At 41.6% G+C, this 22,626-nt stretch overlaps 1 protein-coding gene across 1 annotated transcript in view; it reads right to left on the bottom strand.

The window, feature by feature from the left end:
* The window catches only part of LOC132828968 (receptor-type tyrosine-protein phosphatase delta-like), a 481,828-nt gene that overhangs the window by 84,615 nt on the left and 374,587 nt on the right, over window positions 1–22,626 (bottom strand). The window contains exons 24-26 of the mRNA XM_060846203.1: window positions 19,310–19,351; window positions 8,481–8,578; window positions 5,049–5,172 (exon numbers count right to left, since the gene is read on the bottom strand). Of these exons, the coding sequence (XP_060702186.1) occupies window positions 5,049–5,172; window positions 8,481–8,578; window positions 19,310–19,351 (264 nt within the window). The remainder of the gene's footprint in view (window positions 1–5,048; window positions 5,173–8,480; window positions 8,579–19,309; window positions 19,352–22,626) is intronic.

Below are 22,626 nucleotides of genomic sequence, written 5' to 3'. Positions count from 1 at the left end.
CTCGGCTAAACGGTTACAACTTTCTCGAGGGTCTGGTAAGGCAGGCCATTGCAGTTGCTGCTGGATAAATACCTAATCCGTCACGTAGAGGACATATACTCAAAAATGGTTCGGGGATTGCTGTCCGTCACAAAGCTGAGCATGAGCCAAGCCTACCTGCAATTGCAGTTGGGTGAAGATTCCCAGAAGTTTGCTGCAATTAATACCTAGAGTTGAAGAGTGTGATGCTGGAAACGCACAGCAGATCAGGCAGCATCCATGGAGCAGGGGAGTCAATAAGGCATAAGTCCTTCATCAGGAATACAGGATGCTGCCTGACCTGCTGTGCTTTTCCAGTACCACATTCTGACGCTGATCTCCAATGCCTCTCGTCCTCACTTTCTCCTACAATTTATGCCCCTAAGGATTTGTAAAAATATACGCGACTGCCATTTGGGGTGTCATTTTGGAATAAGGTTAGCCAGGTGGATCTCACAGAATATGAGTTATTTGATTGGGGCTGTCAATCTGGTCCAATCAGGGAGTCCTGGCTGACAGATATAAACAGGAGTGTCAGGGTTCTGATCACCCTGAGAGTTAACTCAGTGCTAGCTGGGTCAGTGTCAAGTACTCTGCATGTGTAAATAAAGAGTGACTTGGTGACCGGATACCGGCCTCTGTGGAGTCATTTCACTCTTTTGTCATAGCCCTAGAATATTATCCTATCCAGATCTATTTCCTTTCAGCCTGGAAAGCTGTGATGCAGCAGTCAGCAGATAAGAGCTTAGGGGATATTCTTTCTCAATGCAAGTAAATACTGTAATTCAATAACTGTTTAGAATAACAAAGGATAATTTAATGTGTAAAATGGAATTTGCAAAGAATGTAAGCAACAATAATGCACTCAGTTTTCTTTTTCCATTTATCAATTTAAATTGGATTGTGTGAAACCCAAACAATAAAACATTGGAGTACAGTCATTCAACTGGGAGGATTATTCCTTTCAACTCTGAATACAGAATCAGCTGTACCACTATTTCATTAGAACTTTTTAAAATCAGATTCTTTACCATTGATTTCATTTTTAATTAAGATCACCTGAATACTTCACTTTCTCTCTCTCATCCTGTATGCCACCTTGAATTTTCTCAAATGCCAATGATCATTATAACAGCTGCCCAAAAAACATGCCTGAGAAAATTAAACTCCAGTAATAACGAGTTGCTCTTAATAATTCCCTGTGCCACCAAACATTCCGCAGAAAAGGCTAAGTCACAGAGAGAATTCTGCAACGACTGGACAATAAATTAAATTTGCAGAGAATAAATCTAACACCTGGCCAATCTGGCAATGTAAATCCAACATTTAGGAGCCAGATCTTCAAGGGGCACAGTTAATCATTCCAGGTAAGTGGAGAGTGCTGTTTATTTTTGAGCTGTTAACAGGCAGTTATTGTGTGGCTTCTTGGAATTCCCATTAACACTCAGTTAGTATGCTTAACTGCTTAGTGTTCACAGCTGCCATTAATGGCTCAGTTCATAAAACACTACTTCTTTTCAGTCACAAGATTGTTGGTTCAAGTCCCACTTCAGAGACTTGAGCACTTGAAGCCTGGCCCTTCAATGAGGGAGTGCTTGCTCTGGATGAGATGTTAAATCGCAGTCCTGGCTGCTTTCTTGTATGGACACAAAAGATGAACTAGGAGAAAGTGAGGACTGCAGATGCTGGAGACCAGAGTTGAAAAGTGTGGAAAAGCGCAGCAGGCCAGGCAGCATCTGAGGAGCAGGAGAATTGACAGCAACTCTGATGCTGTATTCAGAGTTGAAAGGAATAATCCTCCCAGTTGCATGACTGTACTCCAATGTTTTATTGTTTCGAGCATAAGCTCTTTTTCAGGAATCCTGAAACGTCGATTCTCCTGCTACTCGAATGCTGCCTGGCCTGCTGCGCTTTTCCAGCACCACACTTTTAAACTCTGGACACAAAAGATCCCATGTTGAAGATAGTGAGTTACCCACGGTGACCTGACCAGTAGTTTATTGTTATTCATTCACAGGATGGTGGCATTGCTGGCTAAGCCAGCCTTTATTGCCCATTCCTAATTGCCCAGAGGGCAATTGAGAGTCTACCACATTGCTGTGGGTCTGGAGTCACATATAGGTCAGACCAGGTAAGGATGGCACTTTCCATCCATGAAGGACATTAGTAAACTAGATGAGTTTTCCTGACAACCAATGGTTTCATGGTCATCATTAGACACTTAATTCTATATTTTTAAAAACTGAATTCAAATTCCGCCATCTGCCATGGCAGGATTCACACCCAAACCCCCAGAACAATTCATGGGTCTCTGGATTAACAATCCAGCAATAATATCACTAGGCCTTCGCCTCCCTCATTTATCTCATAACCAAATATGTAATTTTATGTTGATTATTATATATTGCTACGCTTGGAGCATGCTGATGGCAAATCAGCAACCGCACTTGCTACATTTCAATAGTGACCATGTCTAAAGTACTTCAGTCAGTTGAAAGCTCTCGGGATTTGAACTCATGTCCTCAGGACAGTTGACTGGGTCTCTGAATTACTCGTCCATTGCAACTGCATCACCACCACCTCTAGTGCCGAAAATGAAATTATATCCCACTAAGTCTCAATTTCCAGCCTCACCTTCTGCCACTGCAATGAACTGTGAGGTCATGCAACAATAATATTGCAGGTGGAACAAACGTGCTTGTCCCAACAGCAACTGGGTAGGCCTAGAAATGCACCTGAAGGTGGATGAGGATTGAAGTAATGTGTCACATTGGAGGCGGAGGAAGTGATCTATCTAAAGCTTAACTTCACTGAAACCTTGTTTACATGTGCTTTGATGCAGACCACCATCAGCTTGTGGCTGGGGAGATGTACAGCCAACAGCCTCTTATCTTCATCAATGTGGGATGAGGCATATCTGTCTCATACACACATAGGCAAACTATTAGAGGGTCTTAGCAAGACTCCTGTATTGAACAAGATGTAGCTTGCTTCATGATAGCAATCGGGTATAAGACAACATTAGTATCTCGATTATTGAGAGACCTTTGGATATAGATCTTTACCCTACAAGATCATTGGAAGTTCTGCCTTTCCCCACCTGACATCATCCGATCACGTGGGACTTGAGGCAGTCTCCATCCCAATCCTTTTCAGAACTAATACCTTCTACAATAACCTGTCCATTAGTTTTTGATATGTATTGTTTACATACTAACAAATGGGAGTGAAAACATTCCCACCACCTACTTTTGGTGGCAGAGGTGAATGGCGATCAGATGGAAACGCATTGCATTTCTCTCCACAGGAGTTGGAAGAAGCAGCTGATAGAGAAAGTAAGCCAATGACAAATTCCTGAACAGAATGGGCAGGCAGCAGACATCAACAGTGACCATGGAATTCAGCATCGTACTGAATCCCAGGTTCCACAGCATACACGCTATGAAGTCAACCAAGGTGAAAGCTGAACTCCACAGTGAAATTCTGCTTTCAGAGGAGCAGACTGTGCCAATGAGGTCCACAGGAGAAACCCCACCCCACCTTGAGACTATATCTAGCAGCCTTCCAACGTGGTATGTACCCCAGTGCTATAACACCAGTAGTGTTAGATTAGACCCTTAACTTGGCCTTTACATGTGAAGACTGTCCTCAACCTTCCCCAACCCTGACTGAATAAGGGTCTCTCCAACTGGTCCCACCCAATTCCACCCCAGCCTCAGAGCCCAGAATTCAATTCCGACCGTCAAGTGCAGCACAAGCTAGATGTTCTGAGCAACTGTACTCATGCACTTCCAAAGCGCAGCAACTCCTCAATGTTGACCATAGTTACAGGCAACTGATAAAAGGTTACATAAGGGTTTACAATTCTCGCCCAAAACAGCTTCAAAGGATGAGGGTGATGGGGAAACAGAACACTGCATTATCACACAAGCTACTCCACTTAGGAAAAGATCAATTCCAAACCCAACTGGGGTGAATCTGGGCATTAAGTTCATATCAGTTTACACCTATCAACACAAGTGAGTTCCTGGTATGGAGTCAAACTCCTTCCAATTACTAACATTAGCTTTATAGAGATGTGGACCCGTGGATGGCAAATAGATTTACACTGGATCACACTAAGGTGGTTTGGGAATCATTCAGACTGTTCTCCAAAATTATAGCTGCAGGAGAACTTTGACGTGTGGGTTTTGGACCAGTTTCATAACCCGTACTTGAATGCATGAGGTGTGGCCAAGCTATTGTTTGCGATTTGGCCCGAATAGGTCTGGTTTCTGATCCTCAGTCCATGTAGTCTGTGTGGAAACCATAAGAACAACACCAAGTGGGGCTGATCAGTTTATTGTTTTTGTCTCTCTCAGTTGTATTCTAATTGCATTTCCCTGTCTTCTTGTTTTATACAATCACAGACGTTCCTTATTCATTCAGAAAAACTGAGACCTCATCCTTTAGCTGCATATTGCAGAGTGATATTAATCAGAGCGTTGTGGAATTCGAGTTACAACTGCTTCAGTAAATACAATATATTTATTATATAAAATCTTTTACTCCAATGAAGGATCACTCAGTACTAATTTCAACTCCATTAGCATGATTCAAGGGTATGAAGGAAATTGTAAATGACAGCCCTCATCCATTTCAGCTCTGACAGCCCTATGCCCACTTATGCATGATTCCAAACGCAAAAAGTAAGATTGATTTGAGTTACACATGATGAAATAAAATGATTATAAATACTGCAACATTTTCTTCGACAACTTCAAGTGAATATTTGTATAGTAAAAAATTGCAACATGTCATCCCAGTCCAAGATGGCCGATCTACTAATCTCGCTGCTAAAGTGGTGTGGTCTCATTTCCATTTGAGGCATTTTCCCATTGGAGAATACTGAGGCTCAGTTCACTAATTCACTGCTTCAGTGGCCTCAATGACGTGGTCCAGGAAACATTGCAAGTTGAACGTCTGCGCTGTCATTAACAATTTTTCATAACACCACAGCTAAGGACAACTGTAGGGTTTTAGTGACTTACCCTCAATTGGTGCCAAGATGACTCTGGAATGGTCATAGGCAATCACATTGGCATATCGGTTTTTGGGCTTGTTCACCTCCATGTTTGAGTGTTCCCATGTGAACTGCTGACCAGGGTCAATTGACTAAAAGGTTAAAGACATAGAGGAAGAGAGGGAAGGTAACAGAGAGAAAGACATTATTTGTGGTTCAGTTAAGGAAATGAATATTTTTCACTCAACTTGCATTTCAAGTCATTACTGATTCAAACATTTAAAATCATATTCTTCAGTTCCAGACAGGGACCATTTGCTACAATTATTTATTGCTTCAAACCTTGTTTTTGCCATTGGCAACCGTTTCTACATTGCTCCTAATTATCATCTCCATGTTACAATTCACTTTGCAATCATCATTCAAAGTTAAAGTCAGATCCCAAGTTGGGAGACTGAGGACAGGAACAGAGAGCAGATCGATGGGAGCAGTGTTTCCGTTTTGGTGCTGCCACTGAACTGCTGCTCTTTATGAAGAAGTCCTTTAACTGCTGAGGTGAATCAGTCAAAGTTACTGCAGGAAATGTCTGTGTTGAACATATACAGATATAAACATAGGCAGATTGTATCAGCTGGAGCCTGGTATCATACCACACTAATGTGCAGGAAGTCACTGACAAAGGGGGAACCCATTATAAAAATATTCAACGTACTGTTCCTAATCCTTCTCATTAAACTGGATGCAAGCATTTGCTTGGTTTATAATTAGGAATTGTATTGTTCTTCAAAGGGCAAGTTAAATAATTATGATCCACAGTGAGCCATAGGAGAAGTCAGTCATCTAGTCTTAAATGCTTGGCACTATTAGACTTTTCAAGGAGATTCAAACAAATCCACAAGTATAGTATTGTACAATCACACAGTGCCAAAGCAGTGACTCAGTTTCTGGTACCTGTGACTGCTCTTTTTAGGAGATGTTCAACTTAAACCTCAGTCCCATAAATCTGCAGATTAAGTCTGCTCACATACATGCTCAACTGCATTTCAAAAGCCAATAAAAAACTACCTGACTCTTTACAAATTCAGAAAGTGCATTCTAGATCAGCAAAACTCTAAATGTGAAATCATTTCTCCTCATTTGCCCTTTGAATCTATTGCTGACTACTTTAAATCTAAACGCTCTCAACATCCATGCATGCACATTGGAGAAAAATTATCCCTATTTCCTCCACCTGAATGTTTTGTAAATATGGGAATTGGCAGTTGGATTTAAGCTAAATGACTGTAAGATTTGGGATGTTCCTACATGTCCAGGAATGCAGAAGTTCAAGAAGGCAAGTATAGATGGCCAATGAATACTTGCTTAGCCAATCATGCCCACATCCCACTAACGAATAAAAAAAATGTTCAAGCTCTGTACTTACGAAGGTGACAGATGCTAGGGCTAGGCAATGGGACTGATGACTACTTTTAAGGCACTCACAGCTAGAACATGATTAGATGCAAACTGAAATTTCCTGACCTTGCCTCCACAATATGCCTCACTTCGAATTCTTGAAAGAATATTCCTTTCTGCTCTGTTACAACAAATTTTTTATCCAGTTTGTGGCAGCACTTAGTGGGTTAATAAATCATTGCCAAATTGGGCACAGTATTCTGCTGTTGAATGAATTCCACCAAGCACTGACCTGAGATTATTTAATACATTGCACAGACCTCAAGCTGCCACCTCCAAGGAGATGAATATTTTTCTGTTCACGTACTTTTCAATATCATTTTTATTCTCCAAGTCATTAAAACTTTGAATTGGACTGACCTCCACAACTTTGTTGCTGTGAGCATGACTGATCTTAATTGTTCTGCCACTGGGAGTCATGCCTTTGGCTCCCTTGGTGCTCAGCTCTAGAATTCCCTTCCTATCTCTCTCCATCCTGCTCTAAGATATTCTTGTGAAATACTTTATTACATGAAAGGTGATCCATAGTACCAGTGGCTATTGGTGTCGAGATCGCATGGCTACTCCAAAGAATAACCAAAGCTCTCACAGGAAGAGAAGAGTTGGTATTTTGGCCTAACACCCTGATATTCCCAACCACAACCAGGAAGGCACTGCAGCTCCATTCTCTTCAGCACACGTCATAAGCTCTGGGAACTATCAGTCAAGTACACTTGACTTAGTCTGACACAATGCATTTAACTTGAAGTGAGCATCACCATGACGGTCCCCTCTCTTTGCTTCTATCGCTGCTGGACAGAAGTGAGATGAGTCTCTAGAAGATCTTTCATCCTAATCTCCTACAATTCTAGAACTCAAGGGAATGGAAGGAAAGCAATTAGTCCATGGTACCTGTTTTCTGAAATAATTACCTGTTCACTTCCATTCTGCTCTCTTTCACAATCTGTTAGTTTTTAAAAATAAAATTACCATTTATTTTGATTTATTTTAATGCTGTTTCCATCAGTGTATGAAGCAAGCCATTCCACATCCTAACTCAAACACATGCAGACCTTTCATTATGGGCCACAGCATAAGCATTGAAGAAATAACTTTTCCATTTGTGACCACATTAAAACAACTAACATAGGAATGGAAACTCTGGACTTCTGGTTTATATGGGTCATTTCACATTACTGGGAAACCATTGAGAGTTCCTGTAGCAAAAACCCTCCTAGACACGTTATATTTAACTCGAAAATTTAATTGATAGCTCATGAGCTAATTTCAGATGTGAATCTTAACGCTTTAACACAAACTAATGTGACAAATGCTGCTATACAAACATTTAACCAAATTCACTGGTGCAAAAGAGGGCACCTTGCTTCATGGTTAAAAATCACACAACACCAGGTTATAGTCCAACAGATTTATTGCAAGCACTAGCTTTCGGAGCACCGCTCCTTCACTAGGTGGTGATGAATGAAGAAGCAGTACTCTGAAAGCTAGTGCTTCTAATAAATCTGTTGGACTGTAACCTGGTGTTGTGTGATTTTTAACTTTGTACACCCCAGTCCAACACCGGCAACTCCAAATCATGACCTTGCTTCATGGAATTGTTCAGTGCAAGAGATAAAAATGACAGCTTGCCCTGCCATCACCACAAACAGCTTATGGACAACATAAGAATCATGCTTATCAGTTATAGGGAGGGGTTTGTAATGAAAATTCTTTTAAAAGGCTTTTAAAGTTTTTCAGCAACTTCATGAATCTACGAACTGTTATGACACTGATCAGGTGCCTCCTCTTAAAAAGACATTTTGAAGAACACAACTTCTCTCTAGATACAGAAACACAGTCACAAATCTGTGACCCATCTCTAAATGATACAACTGGGGTTTGATATGGCAGAGATTTGATCCATTGAACAGTGACACAATGGCAGAGAACAGGAAGACAGTTGGCCTATTTGGTTTCTGCTTTGGAAGCAAAGCTCAATTAAACTTGAGGGTAATTTGTACTTTACCTCATATTCCTGTGAAAACTTCAGATTGTCATTGGCTTTCAGGTGTTCTGTATGTTCAGCTAGCTCCGCAATGGGGATTGGTGGGTGACTCATCATACCTGAGAGATGACAAGACAGAGAGATTTCACTTTTTAAAAAAAACAGACAAACTGCAGAAAAGCATTTCATGTTAATTCAATCAGCAGTCCTGGATGAAAAGGCTGAAATGAGAGTAGAGGAGTGTCATGTGTGTTTAGAACAGTATACCATCAGGGCTTGAAATTTATAAACTCAATTGATTGCAGTGAACCGAACTTTCATTCTGGGAAGAATGCTGGAATTCACTTCATAGAGCTCCTCAGGAAGGTCCAACAATTTTCCCCTGAAGTGCTGGGACCAGCTTTTGTTATTATCCCTTCCCTTCCACATGGGAATGCTGATTCACTCTCTCATCAGTTTCTGTGTAATTACTTCCACATTCTACCTCTCTCACTTATCCCATTTCCAAGAAACGCAATACACTCTCAAGTATTCAATTTAGAAACATTGCCCACTGTCGAACAGACAGGAGGTCTTTTAGCCAATGGGTTTGGAGGCCATTATAATTTAGAGTCAAATACAACCAAGCTTGCTGATGTGATTCTAGAAATTTGGAACCTGCTTAAACAACAAGTTTTGAATAAAGGATGGAAGCCTGATTTTGTCTTCATTGAATTTACACCCACATTTAGTTTATGTTTCAAGTTCCTATCCAAATATTTTTTCCTACAGCAGTGCACAAGCTAAATGCAACTTCTGTTGAGGGAATGGTTTGACTCAACTGAGCTATTCCCCTGCATGGCTTTCTTGAACGTGGGCTGTTCTGATGATAGGTGGAGCCTTCAACAAGTGTGAGGAGAAAAACCGAATTTTCGTGCTTGCATGAATTGCAATTCCAGGGAAAGGATCTAGGGAATTCAGTGAGTGGGAATAACTCCTTTCCGAGGAAGACTACTCATTTAATTTGCCAGCAAGTCAGCTCCAGCTCCTTTTCGTCCATTTTGCAGCAGCCAAGAGTAACAACAAAAACAGAGCAGGGAATCTGCCCACTGGTGGGGAAAGGAGATTTAGTACAAAGAATAAACATTGTCATCTAGGGACATGTGGAGACCCGTGGCCTGGGAATTTCAGGATCTCTTACTCAGCCATGGTCACAATTACAATGGGTAGGCAATAGACAGTCCTCAAGCTCAGGCCAAGCCAACTGGAGAGCAGAGGGAAATTGGGGAGCTCTTATTTGGTTGCTAACATAGACAGCCAAAGGTTCAACTGAACAAAGGCATCGTTGAACAAAGGCACTTGCAAAGGCCATTGGAAAGAAAGGAACCAATAATAATTAGGGAAGAAGAAACCCTAAAGAAATAAATCATTACTGCGCATTGTGCACCTGTGTGGCTCTTGTCTATCAAATATCTCAATTCCCAGAGACATTTGGAGGGCATTCATTTATTTTCTGTCAAGAACCTGTGTAACTGGCACATACCTGAACAGCTTATTAAATATAGTGCTTCAGTATTGTTGAAGCTCTCTTGGAGATTATAAGACCAAGTTTGGTGTGGGGGTAGGGGGCAGGTTTGGATGGGGCGATAGTCCCTTACAGACTATATAAGATCCTGGTGGTCACTGATTATATTGTAGTTAAGTAGGTCCAAACTTAACTTGAGGAATTTTAAAGTTATTCTCTCAGATGGAGATTTTGACTTGCAAACCAGAAATCAGTGCCTGCAAAACAAAGTGAAATCAGACTGTCTAGTCTTTCATGTTCCTGCCTACTGTTAGAAAGTGCATTGCTAAATGTGTCACATGTTCATGTTAAATGCCTTCATTGATGACATCAGATGGCTAGTGAGATGAAAACATACAGGCACAGGACCTTATCCTTCCCCAATGCTGACAGACTTGGAGTCCATTCGCTTTTATTTCAAATTTGATGCGTTGTGAACGAATGGTCTTTCTGTTCGATGTACTGATGATATAGTGTTATTATTACCACTTAACCTCCTTGTTGATGTCTTTTCTGGATTCCTTACTTCCTTTTCTCAAGCCTATATCTGCCTTTCTGAGGAAGCGAAGGTTTTTAATGGGATTGCAGGCTCATTTGTGGAGGTAGCGGACATTGTTTTATTTTGGTTGCTAAGGAGAATTTCAAGCCCTGTTACAGAATCAGCAGAGTTGGATCATTTGAAGCAGACATTATGGACATTAAAATCAAGGCAGCACAGAGATGAGAAGCAAGCGTGAAACCATCATCAGTTTTTGTGGTGGGCCGTCATTACAGTTTGATACACTACAGAGAGAAAAAAGGGGCAAAGTGTCACAAAAGATGATCCTGTGTCACAGAAAGCACCCAAAGCAGACACACTTCCTGGCAAAACAAGAAGCCCTGCATCTGTTTTCAGGTATGGCACCCAATACATTACTCGTACCCCCCAGTTGATGATGTATGCAAAAATTAAAGATACTAACTGTTTTGCTTTCTACCTCCTGTATTCCTTTTTGTTAATAATTACACAATGGGGAGTGGTGGGGGTTTGTTGGGAAAGGATGGGAGATGATCACAGTAGTTGTGTTCCCACAGAGTACTTCTCCTTCACTCACACCACACAGCCTTTGAAGTTGAACACCCAGTGTCGAGACTTAATTTGACCTTGATGGACTTTCAATAGCCTGGCCAATATGCTGTTAGGAGCTAACTGGCTCTCAGTAAAGTGTAAAAGCTTGCTAAGGCTTCTCCTATCATAATTCCTCCTCTCCACCACTCTTCACCTTAATTTTACCTTCTCATTTTTTTGAAGGTACTGATTCTTATCCAGGTATAGTGGAAAAGAACTTTTCCACCTTCCTGCTACCTCACTGGTACTTTTCCAGTGTGAAGCCCGACTGTGAGAGAGAATAGGCCATTCACTTTGGAAGTCATCAGTACTGAGTTTCATCTTTCCTTTCCCTGAATGTCAAAGAGGTTCTAACAAAAGTCAGTGTATGATTATCTGACAGAGCTGACTCCTTTCCTCCCTTGCTCAGGGTTCCTGAAACTTTTGGAATCACGACAGCCACTAGCTAATCCAGAGATCAAGCAAAGACACTGGAGTAGCTCAGCTCGATTTTGGGCAATATTTATCAATAAACCAACCTAAAAGTTCCACAGTTCATCATTTCCTGCTGCAAGGCTCCAAAGACAGACCCTGCTGGCTTGAAAAAGACACAAACAGATAAGAGGACATAATTTAAAATGATGATTTCTATCAGGACTGAAAGTAACAAAGCTATCCTTAGTTTCAATACATTGCTAGGTTGTAGATAGATTTTACATTCAAACTCATCCGATCTGCTATCAAGTCCTGCCTGTTTGAAATAATTGCAGTGATTGCTCCTTCAGGTATTTCTGGGTTGTACTGTAATATCTGTGGTGGGATTGCTTGGCTGGCGAGGAAGCAGCAACTATCATATAATGTACTTCTACCACACCCTCGATATGGTAACACAACATTGGTGCCAACAGCACTGCAATCTCTGCCACAGATTCTGCCACAGGCATTGAATGGGTTTCTGTTCTGGCAGATGCTTCAGTTCTCTTGGTTAAAGATAAGCAAGCTGGTTACCATTTGTGTTAGAAGAATGTGTGTGTATTTTATGTCAAGTGTTACTCAGCACGAGCACTGTGCTGCAATTGAATACACTGATCATGGACAACCTGTCAGGATTCTAGCAATGCCTACAGAATGGTAACTCTGAAACTGAGAGATTCACCAAAGGGTGGAGTCAGCCTTGTTGAAGAAGGCGTTTGGTATGCTTTCCTACTAGACTGGTTTGGGATATCTGGTCAGTGTGGACAAGTTGGACTGAAGGGTCTATTTCTGTGCTGTACACCTTTATGACTCTATGACTTGACATTCCTGTCAGTCTGATGATATGTACAGATGGTTGAAGGTCATCCTCACCCCTAACCTGCCTCTGCTGCAACAAAGTTCAGGTGAACCAAAGTGACTTGTATGAATTGGAAGAGCCAAATTGGTGCACCGGGGTGGCTCGGTGGCTCAGCGGTTAGCACTGCTGCCTCACAGTATCAGAGACCCAGGTAAGATTCCAGCCTCAGGCAACTGTCTGTGTGGAGTTTGTACATTCTCCGCGTGTCTGCGTGGGTTTCCTCCCACAGTCCAAAGATGTACAGGTCAGGTGAATTGGCCATGCTAAACTGCCCATAGTGCTAGGTGCATTAGATTAGATTGGATTCCCTACTGTGTGTAAAAAGGCCCTCCGGCCCAACAAGTCCAAACTGATCCTCCGAAGAGTAACCCACTCAGACCCGTTTCCCTCTGACTGATGCATCTAACACTATGGGCAATTTAGCATTGGTCAGAGGGAAATGGGTCTGGGTGGGTTACTCTTCGGAGGGTCGGTGTGGACTTGTTGGGCCAAATGACCTGTTTCCACACTATAGGGAATCTAGTCTAATCAGTCAGGGTTACACATCTGAGGCTTATCTAAAGCCCCATGTGCCCGCTGCTACCCCTGAGTTAGGAGAGCATGACCGATGTTGACGATGGTGTTTTTAAAAAATTGTGGTTGTGAAGAGAAGGCATGCTCCACCCTCCCCCCGCTCAGCATAGGTGTCCCTCAGTTAATGGGCATAGACTTCCTGAACACTCCACCCAATAATGAGTTAATGTATTGGCTCAGTGGCACTCACTCACACAGCTGAGACCGAGGCATCACCGAGGTGAATGGATATCAAAAGGTTGAATCTTGCAGAAGCCAGATTCATTTCCATTTATATTACATTCCACTTCATCCCACAAATGCTACTAAAGTCTGCAGTGCTACTTATGCTAATTATACGTAGCTACAGAACTGTAATTTTTTTTTAATATTCACAGTATGCAGGATTTGATTCTTGGCACAGCTAAAGATCAGGAGCTGATCAATGTTGGGGATTACTGTAATAGCACCAAGTGTTCCAAAAATAAAACATGATCTGTCATACAGTAGAATCTGTGTGTCAACAATTAAGCAAACCAAATTCCATTGCATTCAACTCAGGGAGCCTTCTAACATGAAAAAGGGAGCAGAGTTGCAGGCTTATAAACACAAAGCTTTCAAAGGGGTGGCACGGTGGCACAGTGGTTAGCACTGCTGCCTCACAGCGCCAGGGACCTGGGTTCAATTCCCACCTCAGGCGACTGACTGTGTGGAGTTTGCACGTTCTCCCCGTGTCTGTGTGGGTTTCCTCTGGGTGCTCCGGTTTCCTCCCACAGTCCAAAGATGTGCCGGTCAGGTGAATTGGCCATGCTGAATTGCCCGTAGTGTTAGGTAAGGGGTATATGTAGGGGTATGGTGGGTTGCGCTTCGGCGGGTCGGTGTGGACTTGTTGGGCCGAAGGGCCTGTTTCCACACTGTAAGTAATCTAAAAAAAAAAATGATATGGCACTCTGATGGAGTGATATCAAAACGAACGTTGCCGTGGTTCCAGAGGACCATTGGCTACTTCTCATTAGAATGAGTCAACTGGCTGTCAGCTTAACCCAATGGTCACCATGCCTCAGGTGAGGGGTGAGGAAAGGAGGTGAGATTTTCATTGCAACCTCAGCTGCATTGTTGGCATCATCCTGCATTGCAAACCAGCCATTCAGCCAACCAAGCTAATCAACCCATAGGTATATAGGTATGGCTACATTGTGCTATGTACCAGGTCCCCAGCCAGAGTTCCCAACCCGGTCTGATATCCCTATCTACAGAACCTGAAATCAGAAGGGCTCTACTGATTGCTGAGTGGCAGCCTTATTGTTCCCTTCAGGAAAAGCAGTGTGTGGCCAACAGTAATTGCACAAGCTCACTGCGTGGCATTGAGAGATGTGACAGGGTGCTGGCACATGCAGGTTCTATCCTAAATTATGGAGCTAGACTGGAGTCGAAGAAAGATAAATTCTATCTACGCAATTCTAGAACACCACTCAGCTGTCGATAGCAATGTATAACTAAGCTCTTTCCATACCTGCAGTTCCTTGCCTGCAAACTCTAACCAAATAGATGTGGGACAACATGAATGCTCCTGTAATTTGAATGCCATAAAAGAATCATAAAAGGTTTCCTCACAGAAAGACACCAATTGACCCGCCACACCTCTGCCGGAGCTCTGAAAGGGCAGTTGTACTTAGTTGCAAATCCTTGACTTTTGTCTAGAAGGTCATCCTCAAGTAACTGTGTCACTCCCTTTTAAAACTATTTATGAAATCATCTTTTGCTACCTTTTCAGGTGCAGTATTTCAGTTCCTGACAACTCTCAGTGAAAAGATTCTCATTTACCCACCAATTTTGAATTCATAGCCTTTAGTTATGTCCCATTTGCCTAAGGGGAATCCCTTTTTTCCTATTTACTCTACTATACCTTCCAGAATTTAAAAAAATCTTCATTAGGTCATTTCCCAATCTTCTCTGCTCTAAGGAGAACAGTCTCAACTTTTTCATCATCTCATAACTAAAGCTGCTCATCCCTGAAAACATTCAGGTCAATCAATGTTGCCTTTCTAACAAGTTTCCTACAACACAGTACACAGAATTGTCTGTAGTGCTCCAACACAGCCATAAGCCCTGTTTTTTAATGCTCTGTATGTACCCTTCCATTTATAACCCAAATGAGACATATACATTTTCCATTGACCACTTTTAAGGATTTGCATATTTGTATGCTTAATGGCCGTACAATCATCTAGACATTTCAAAATTGTGCCTTTTAATGGAACAACCTCGATTATCCAAACGAAACGGGTGGCAAGTATTTTGTTTGGATAACTGATTGTTCGGATAACTGATAACGCTTTTAGGGGACCTTGAGGTCTTGTTCGGATAATCCGAAATTCAGATAATTGATGTTCAGATAACTGAGGTTGTTCTGTACTCTCTTTCCATATTAGTTTCTTCAAAATGCACTGTGAGGTTTAGGATGGAAATCCATTTGCCATTTTCCTGACCCTTTCACATCCAGTCTGTGCCATCCTAGACTACAACTACCTTCACCACTACTTATTACTTTGCCAAATTTGATCTCATCTGTGAACCTTACAATGCTGCACCTCACACATTAGTCTCAGGCACTTATAATAATTTGGATGAGTAATGGACCCAAAACTAGTCCCTGGGGAACACCACTGCGAACACGAGTCTAAAAAAGTCATTCCATCTTTGCTTCCTGTTGCTGAGTTAATTCTGCATCCACATCACCACTTTCCCTTTAATTCTACCTTCTTCACAAGCCTATTGTGTGGCACTTTTACTTGAAAGTCTTACCAAAGTTCTCTGGATAATACCCAGTGCCTCCTGATTAAACCTCTCTGTTCTCCAATCAAAACAAAATCCGTTAAATTTGTTAGATCTGATTATCTTTAATAAATCCTTGCTGGTCTCCTTGATTAACTCGACATGACCATTAATATTGTCCCTGGTAGCCATTTTCAATACCTTCTCCACACTTGATGTTAACTTGGCTGACCCGATTTATATTTTTTAAATCAACCTGTTCAGAGATGTTGCTACACACCTCTGCAGCAGATGGGACTTAAACCCAGGCCTCTTAGTTCAGAGACAGGGAAACTACCACTGCGTTGCAGGAGCCCAAAAGCAGACTAACCTGTAGTTTCCTGGCTGATCTGTCTCACCTGTCTTGAATAGAGTTGAGCATGAAATAATTTTAGCTTAATTTTACAAAATATTTTCAATTATTAAACAGTAAGATTATTAATTGGTGTTAATACTACATTTAAAGAACTTAATGAAGGGGAAATGGGTTTTAAGAAATAAAATTAGTACGACTACTAAGTTGCACTAACAGTCCTGCGTGTATTAGTCCATGAGTATTCAACAGGGAATGAAAATGAGGGGAAAAGAGAAATGAAATCAGTGAAACAGATAGAAATTGTACCCAAACTTGTACTGGTTTCAGAGTTTCATTTTCTCACTCAGGTTTTTGTTCACACTCAGTGGAGTATCATCAAAGAATGTAAGGAACAGGAGCAGCAGACCAATCAGCTTTGTGAACCTGGCTCACCATTCAGCATGATGTGGCTGGTCTGAGCATAGGCTGATCCAATTCCACTTTCCTGCCTGGCTCCCAAACCCTTAAGTCCTTCATTCATCAAAAGTCTGTCTAACTTGGATTACATTAAATAACCAGCCTCTAATGCTCTCTATCATGGAGAATTCCAAAGATTAATGACTCTTAGAGAGAAGAAACCCCTCCTAAAGTAGCACAGTGATTCAGTGGTGAGCATTGCTGCCTCACAGCACCAGGGTCCCGGGTTCAACACACACCTTGGTCGACTGTCTACATGGAGTTTTTTTTCACATTCTCCCTGTGTTTTCGTGGGTTTCCATTGGGTGCTCTGGTTTCTTCCTACAGTCCAAAGATGTGTAGGTCAGGTGGACTGGCTGTGCTAAATTACCCATAGTGCCCAAGGGATGTGAGGGCTAGGTGGGTTCGCCATGGGAAACACAGGGATAGGATGGGTTGTTCTGGGTGGGGATTCTTGCAGGGCCAGTCTGGACTTGATGGGCTGAATGGTTGCACCTACACTGTTGGGATGATATAATTTATGTCAATTTTAAATGGTAGATTCTTTACCCTGAAACTATTGCCCTCCCACCCCATCCAGTTCCAGATTCTCTCAAGAGGTGAACCATCTTCTCAGCATCCAACCTGTCAATTTATCTTAATGTGTTTTCAAAAGAAATCATCTTCGAGGCTTCTAAACTTCAATGAACACAGGCTCAACCTAATCACAAAACAGAATCTGCTGTGAACTAGCGCAGAGGTTTACAAAACATAATTTAGGAGCAAAAAAAACCATTTTGCTTTCAAAAATATTCCTCAATATACTTAAGGATGACAACCTAGTGGAGGTTAATTGATTCAGCTGAAAATAGGTTTTGGTTCAGATTGTCTGTTCTGTCACTTGACTTTAAAATACTGTAACTGAAAATGTCATTTGCAAAAATCTTCACAGTTACTCATCACTAGTCACATCCAGTCTATGTAAGTTTTTTAAAAAAATAATGGAACATTTTAAAACTTGTCAATTATTACTTTTGCGCTTAAAAATAATTGTAACTTTAAGAGCCTCCTTGAAGTTCAGCACGTGGGCACAGACAATGATTAATATGATGTGGGGGAGTGGTTAGTTTTGCAGGCAATGCCTACCTCTGGTGCAATGATTTTTATGTTAGCGCAATGTCTTGCGAAAGACCACAGCTAGAACCTCAATGTGTGTCGGACATAACTCCAGCTTGGAATCGCCAAACCATTTGTGTTGATTTGATTGATTTCACACCCAGAAAAGAACAGTGAAATTTGCAAAATGTCACATGAGGTCCACCTAATTTTTTAATGAGGATTTCCCTCTGGCGGCAAATTCTGGTTTTAAAAATAAATGTTTGAAAGAGGAAAGTCCAAATCAAATTGTGTTGCGTGGCCAAGTTCTCTGCCTGGAGAAAAGGGCTCCTGTTTAACCTGGTCTTCTGGTGAAGAGAGAGCTAGAATGACTGATTTCAGTACTGATTAGATGATTACTTGGAAGTATAGGAGGAAAGATGATTTATTTAACAAAAAGAGTGTGTTTAAAATTGATTTTAGCATGGTGGAAAACGGTGGTAATCCTTCTCCAGCATTGTTTGACCTTCAGAAGTACATCTAACAGGTTGATCTGTTCATGTAGAACAATGTAGAGAAGATTAACAACCGGATAATAGAAATGGGATGGATTAGAGGTAAAATGTGTGGAAATTCTCTGACTAAGGCAACACGTGAAAATATGAACTACCCTTTGGACTGTAACAGGTTAACCTTTCTGGAGGTCCGGATACAACTTGTTCACTGAATCCAAATTCGTTAGAATTGCCGCAAAATCTCTCATCCCAAAAACACAACCGATCGACTAACAGATCAGCTCCAGAGTTGATTGAGATAAGGAGACACTCATTAGGCTTTAGTAATCGAGTTTTTAACGACTCATGTGGTGTAGGTGTAGTGCCTTTCCTCTGTGATAGGAGGCCCATGGGGTCAAGTTCTCTTTGCTTCATTGATGTGTAATGGTATCTCTGAATAAGTTGATTAGAAAATATCTAGCAATTGGGTTCTGAAGGTGTAGTGTCCCTACCTTTGAGCCAGGATGGCTGTGTTCAAGTCCCACCTACTCCAAGGGTGTCTAATAATATCCTTGATATTAAAAGAGAGTTGAGTTCTTATTCTTGTGTTGGTTAATTAGATGATTGTCTAATGTGATGGCAAGTTTCTAAAATAAAAGTAAGGGTTCAGTTCTTCCTCAATGGAGGTCAGTTTCTGGTCAGGGAAATGTAAAAACTGATATCTGTACTGAACTACAGGTTTACAACAAAACCTTTGCAAACCTCTGAGTGTCTTTAGCTGCCTAATTCAGCATATGGACATCGGTGCAGGATACAGCCCCCTCCTTTCCACACCTTTCCCCCCTCCCACCCACCCCCGGATCCCGAAGGGCATATGACCACCAGGTGAAACTGATGAAGCCACAAATCTGCAGACAACCCTGGGCTGGAAAGGGTTAACAATCGAAACAAACAGTTAAAAGGCATGCAAACGTGTGAGGAGCTTAGCCAATGAGCAGCCAGGAGCCTCAAATGAGAAACAGATTAAGAAATACACAGAGGTGGATAAGAAACACAGATTTTATATATGCATAAATAATATATAGATATGGTTATATCTCTATATTATATTTTGAAACAAAACATGACAAAATTAAATAAGTCAACAAAACAAGAGGCGTAAAGTGCAAGTGGGAACTAACTTGCAAATTCGGGTTCACTGAGGGGGCTGCTGACAACAGATTCTGTGAAAAAGAAACATCAGCACGTGAACACACTTAAACCTATAGGTTGGCAGAATGCAACTCAAGGAGGGAGAGAACAGAAAATAAAACAGGAACTCAAACAAACAAATGCATGAGTAAACAGTCAGACTCCAATCTGGCCCTCTGAAAGAACTCAACCATTTGTTAAGACTTTCTTACCTCTTGCTCTCTTCTCTCTCCAGTGGCTCGCTTTGTTTTTTTTTAAAAATATAAAATACACAACCGCTGTAACTGTGTCCATGTGGGACTGCCTGAAACACTGGGAGGCCCAGTCACCAGGGCAGAAACCCAGAGAATGTCTGAAATCAGCTGATCCAAGGTGGGGTAGGGTTTTGGCAAGATATGGGGAGGAAGGTTTGCCAGGAGCCCAGCCAGACTCTCAATACTACTTCTCATCTGGTCCCCATGCAGGGCTGCCAACCCTGGGTAGACATATTTCTGGAGGTCTCAGTGCATACTCTTCCAAACTGAGTATCCTAGCAACTTATGTTTCATATCCTTCTCCAATTTTTTTAAAAACTAAAATGAAAATACACACAATGCTTGTCCCTTCAAATTATTTCGACTGTTCCTGCTGGCAGTGTCCTAGACATTAATCTTTAACTTCTCTGGAGTCTCCAGATCAATCCTGGAAGGTTGGCAACCCTTTCCCTATTCCATCTGCTGTCTCCTCTCCTTCTTTGAAGGTGCTGACTCTTCACAGGTCACAGATCTAGCGACGTCAAATGTCTTCCAATATTTTGACACGTGAGCCTTAATTGAATATTAACTGGAAGTTAGCTCAGAGGACATCATAATCCTGGCCCATTTTCCTCATCAGATCTCAGTGTATACTAATGAGGAACAGGATCACTTGCTGACTTCCCATTCCCTAACTGAGGGACACTATAGACAACTGCAGCACTTCTGTTAGCCCATCTGAAAATATCCAGCACAGAACAGGCACTGAACCTGGGACTGGGTCAACTTTTGCTGCTGGTTACTGGGTATCTATACTTTACATGATCTGGTTCATTAACTCAGGAGTAAGGATCAAAACAGAGGCACATGATCTCTGAGAACCAACCGTTCATAGAGTGCTGTACATATAAACTGGATATACTGACACACAAGAGACAGGTGAGATACACAGCAACCTGAATCATATCACTATGTTCAGGTCTCCCCCAACTCCAGATAGATTTCTACCCCGGGGTGAATTCATTGCAATTAATTCCAGAAGAAACAACATAATGTAGATTGGGGGAGAGGGTGGGTCACAGACTCCAGAGTGCTGTTTCCATGGCCAATACTACCAATTCCATTCTTGGTTTTGTTGGAACTGGAGAAACGATTATTTATATTTGGTTAAATCCAGTTGATGTTCTGTCATGAGACCTGAAAACAGGGACCAATTACCAAATTCCTTAAATTTCAATGTGCATGCAAGGCCAGAAAACCCATTGACTATTGTGGAACAATCCAAGTCTGTATTTACCTATGTGGCTCCCTGCTACATCATTTCCCCACCAGGCACAAACACTACCAGCTCCCTAGTGTTGCCAAACCTGGATGATGAACACTCTAATCAAATTTAATGTTAATCATTAATAACCTCCTCAAAAATGTCAAATCATTGCACATCCCAAGGTAATGTCAGAGATTAATCAATTGGCTTCCGGGTTTATGACCACACCGTAGGCAATGCATCCTGGCACCCAAAACAATTGCTTCTTTGAAAAGCACAATGTGCCTCAAAATGGATTTGCTCAATAACTTTACAAGATGCATAAAAATATTATTCTTTGCAATGGCATCTTTCACTACAACTGCATCTTTCTGGAAAGCATTGTGCTTTAGTTTCCCTTTGGCTACATCAACAAGATGCAGAGGTAACCCCATTCCTATTCCTCTGGTGAGATGGTTTTTTGTGGTTGACTGTAAAGGGGTGTACTCTGGGTACTTTCCACTTTGTTCCACTCTCCTTGTTAATGTAGCTCCTCAAAAGTGGAATTGGAGCTAAGCTGGAGAGAATCATGAGTAAAAACTGTTTTATCACCACTCCATGATGTCATTACAGTTTGTACAATGAGACCAAAATAATGACTTGACTGTGGTTGTCAAACATTTCTCAAAAGTAATCCCAATGGAACAAAACTCTAATTTCTGGGGGTGGCTGTTTCATTAATCACTGAAGAATTGACATTTGCTAATAAATCATATTTCCCAGGCACCAGCTGATAATCCATCTTGAGAAGTCACAAAAAGTAATGAACACCTTTCAATTTTTGGCGAAAGGTAGTGATTAAGAGTTGAGATTTGAAATGACTGCATCTCTCTCCTAAAGGATAGCAAACTTCCACTCTCCTTTACCTGTTTTATGGGCTCTCACACCGCTTAGATTTCCTGGATTGAGAGGTTAGGTGGACATCATGCTCCTGGAGCTTTGTCACTCCAGCTTTTGGGAATGCTGCCACTAAAGAGTCAAGGATGGTACAGGTCGGCGTCTTTCCATTCACAGAAATACCTCGCTAGGCTAAAGGTGGGAGGCTATAACCACCATGATGTTCTGGACTGTGGGCTTACCTTCAGCTGGCCACCCTCAAATACTCTTTTCCATACTGTAAAACCCTTGACCAGGTTAGAAATGATGAATGAATGTGGCAGTACAGTGTGCAGCTCCACCGAAACAAAGGGGAAAGTATAGATGTGAGGTAGCCTCAGGAAGGGGGTCAAGAAAGTATCACCACCTGTATAACCAACTCTGCCAATCCAACAGTTCCAAGGTATTATACTATCGAGATTCTTTCCAGCAACCAGATAGTGTTAGAACTTAACTAGCTCTAACAAGATTATTCAAAACATCCAGAGTCCAGAATGTATCAGGTCACACTCAGATCCTTGACAGTAATGATCCTTGATGCTATGTCAGCATCAGATCTGTGCCACGGCTGGTGGAGACAGAAAGAGGAATCTCCATGCTTGTTAGGCATCTCTTTCACACAATGCACCAACAGTGCAAATGTGTATATGGTTGACTGATCTCCATGGCAACCTTTGACTCTCACTCCACAATAATCCAGCCTTTGAAGTTGAGAAAAAGTGAGGCTGTCAAGTGCAACATTGAAAAGACCAAGTGGTGATAAATATTTAAACTGCTGGAAGCTAAGGCATCCTGAATATGGCCTGTGAGATTTCTCATCAAATCAGGATTGTGCTCTAACACTTACATCCATAGCTTAAAGGCTGTGGGAGTACGGTGTCTCAGATTCGTT

Source organism: Hemiscyllium ocellatum, chromosome 28 (assembly GCF_020745735.1).
Source record: "Hemiscyllium ocellatum isolate sHemOce1 chromosome 28, sHemOce1.pat.X.cur, whole genome shotgun sequence".
Classification (NCBI taxonomy): Eukaryota; Metazoa; Chordata; class Chondrichthyes; order Orectolobiformes; family Hemiscylliidae; genus Hemiscyllium; species Hemiscyllium ocellatum.
Note: the sequence above shows the minus strand (reverse complement) of the source record. Positions and strands in the feature narration are given on the sequence as shown.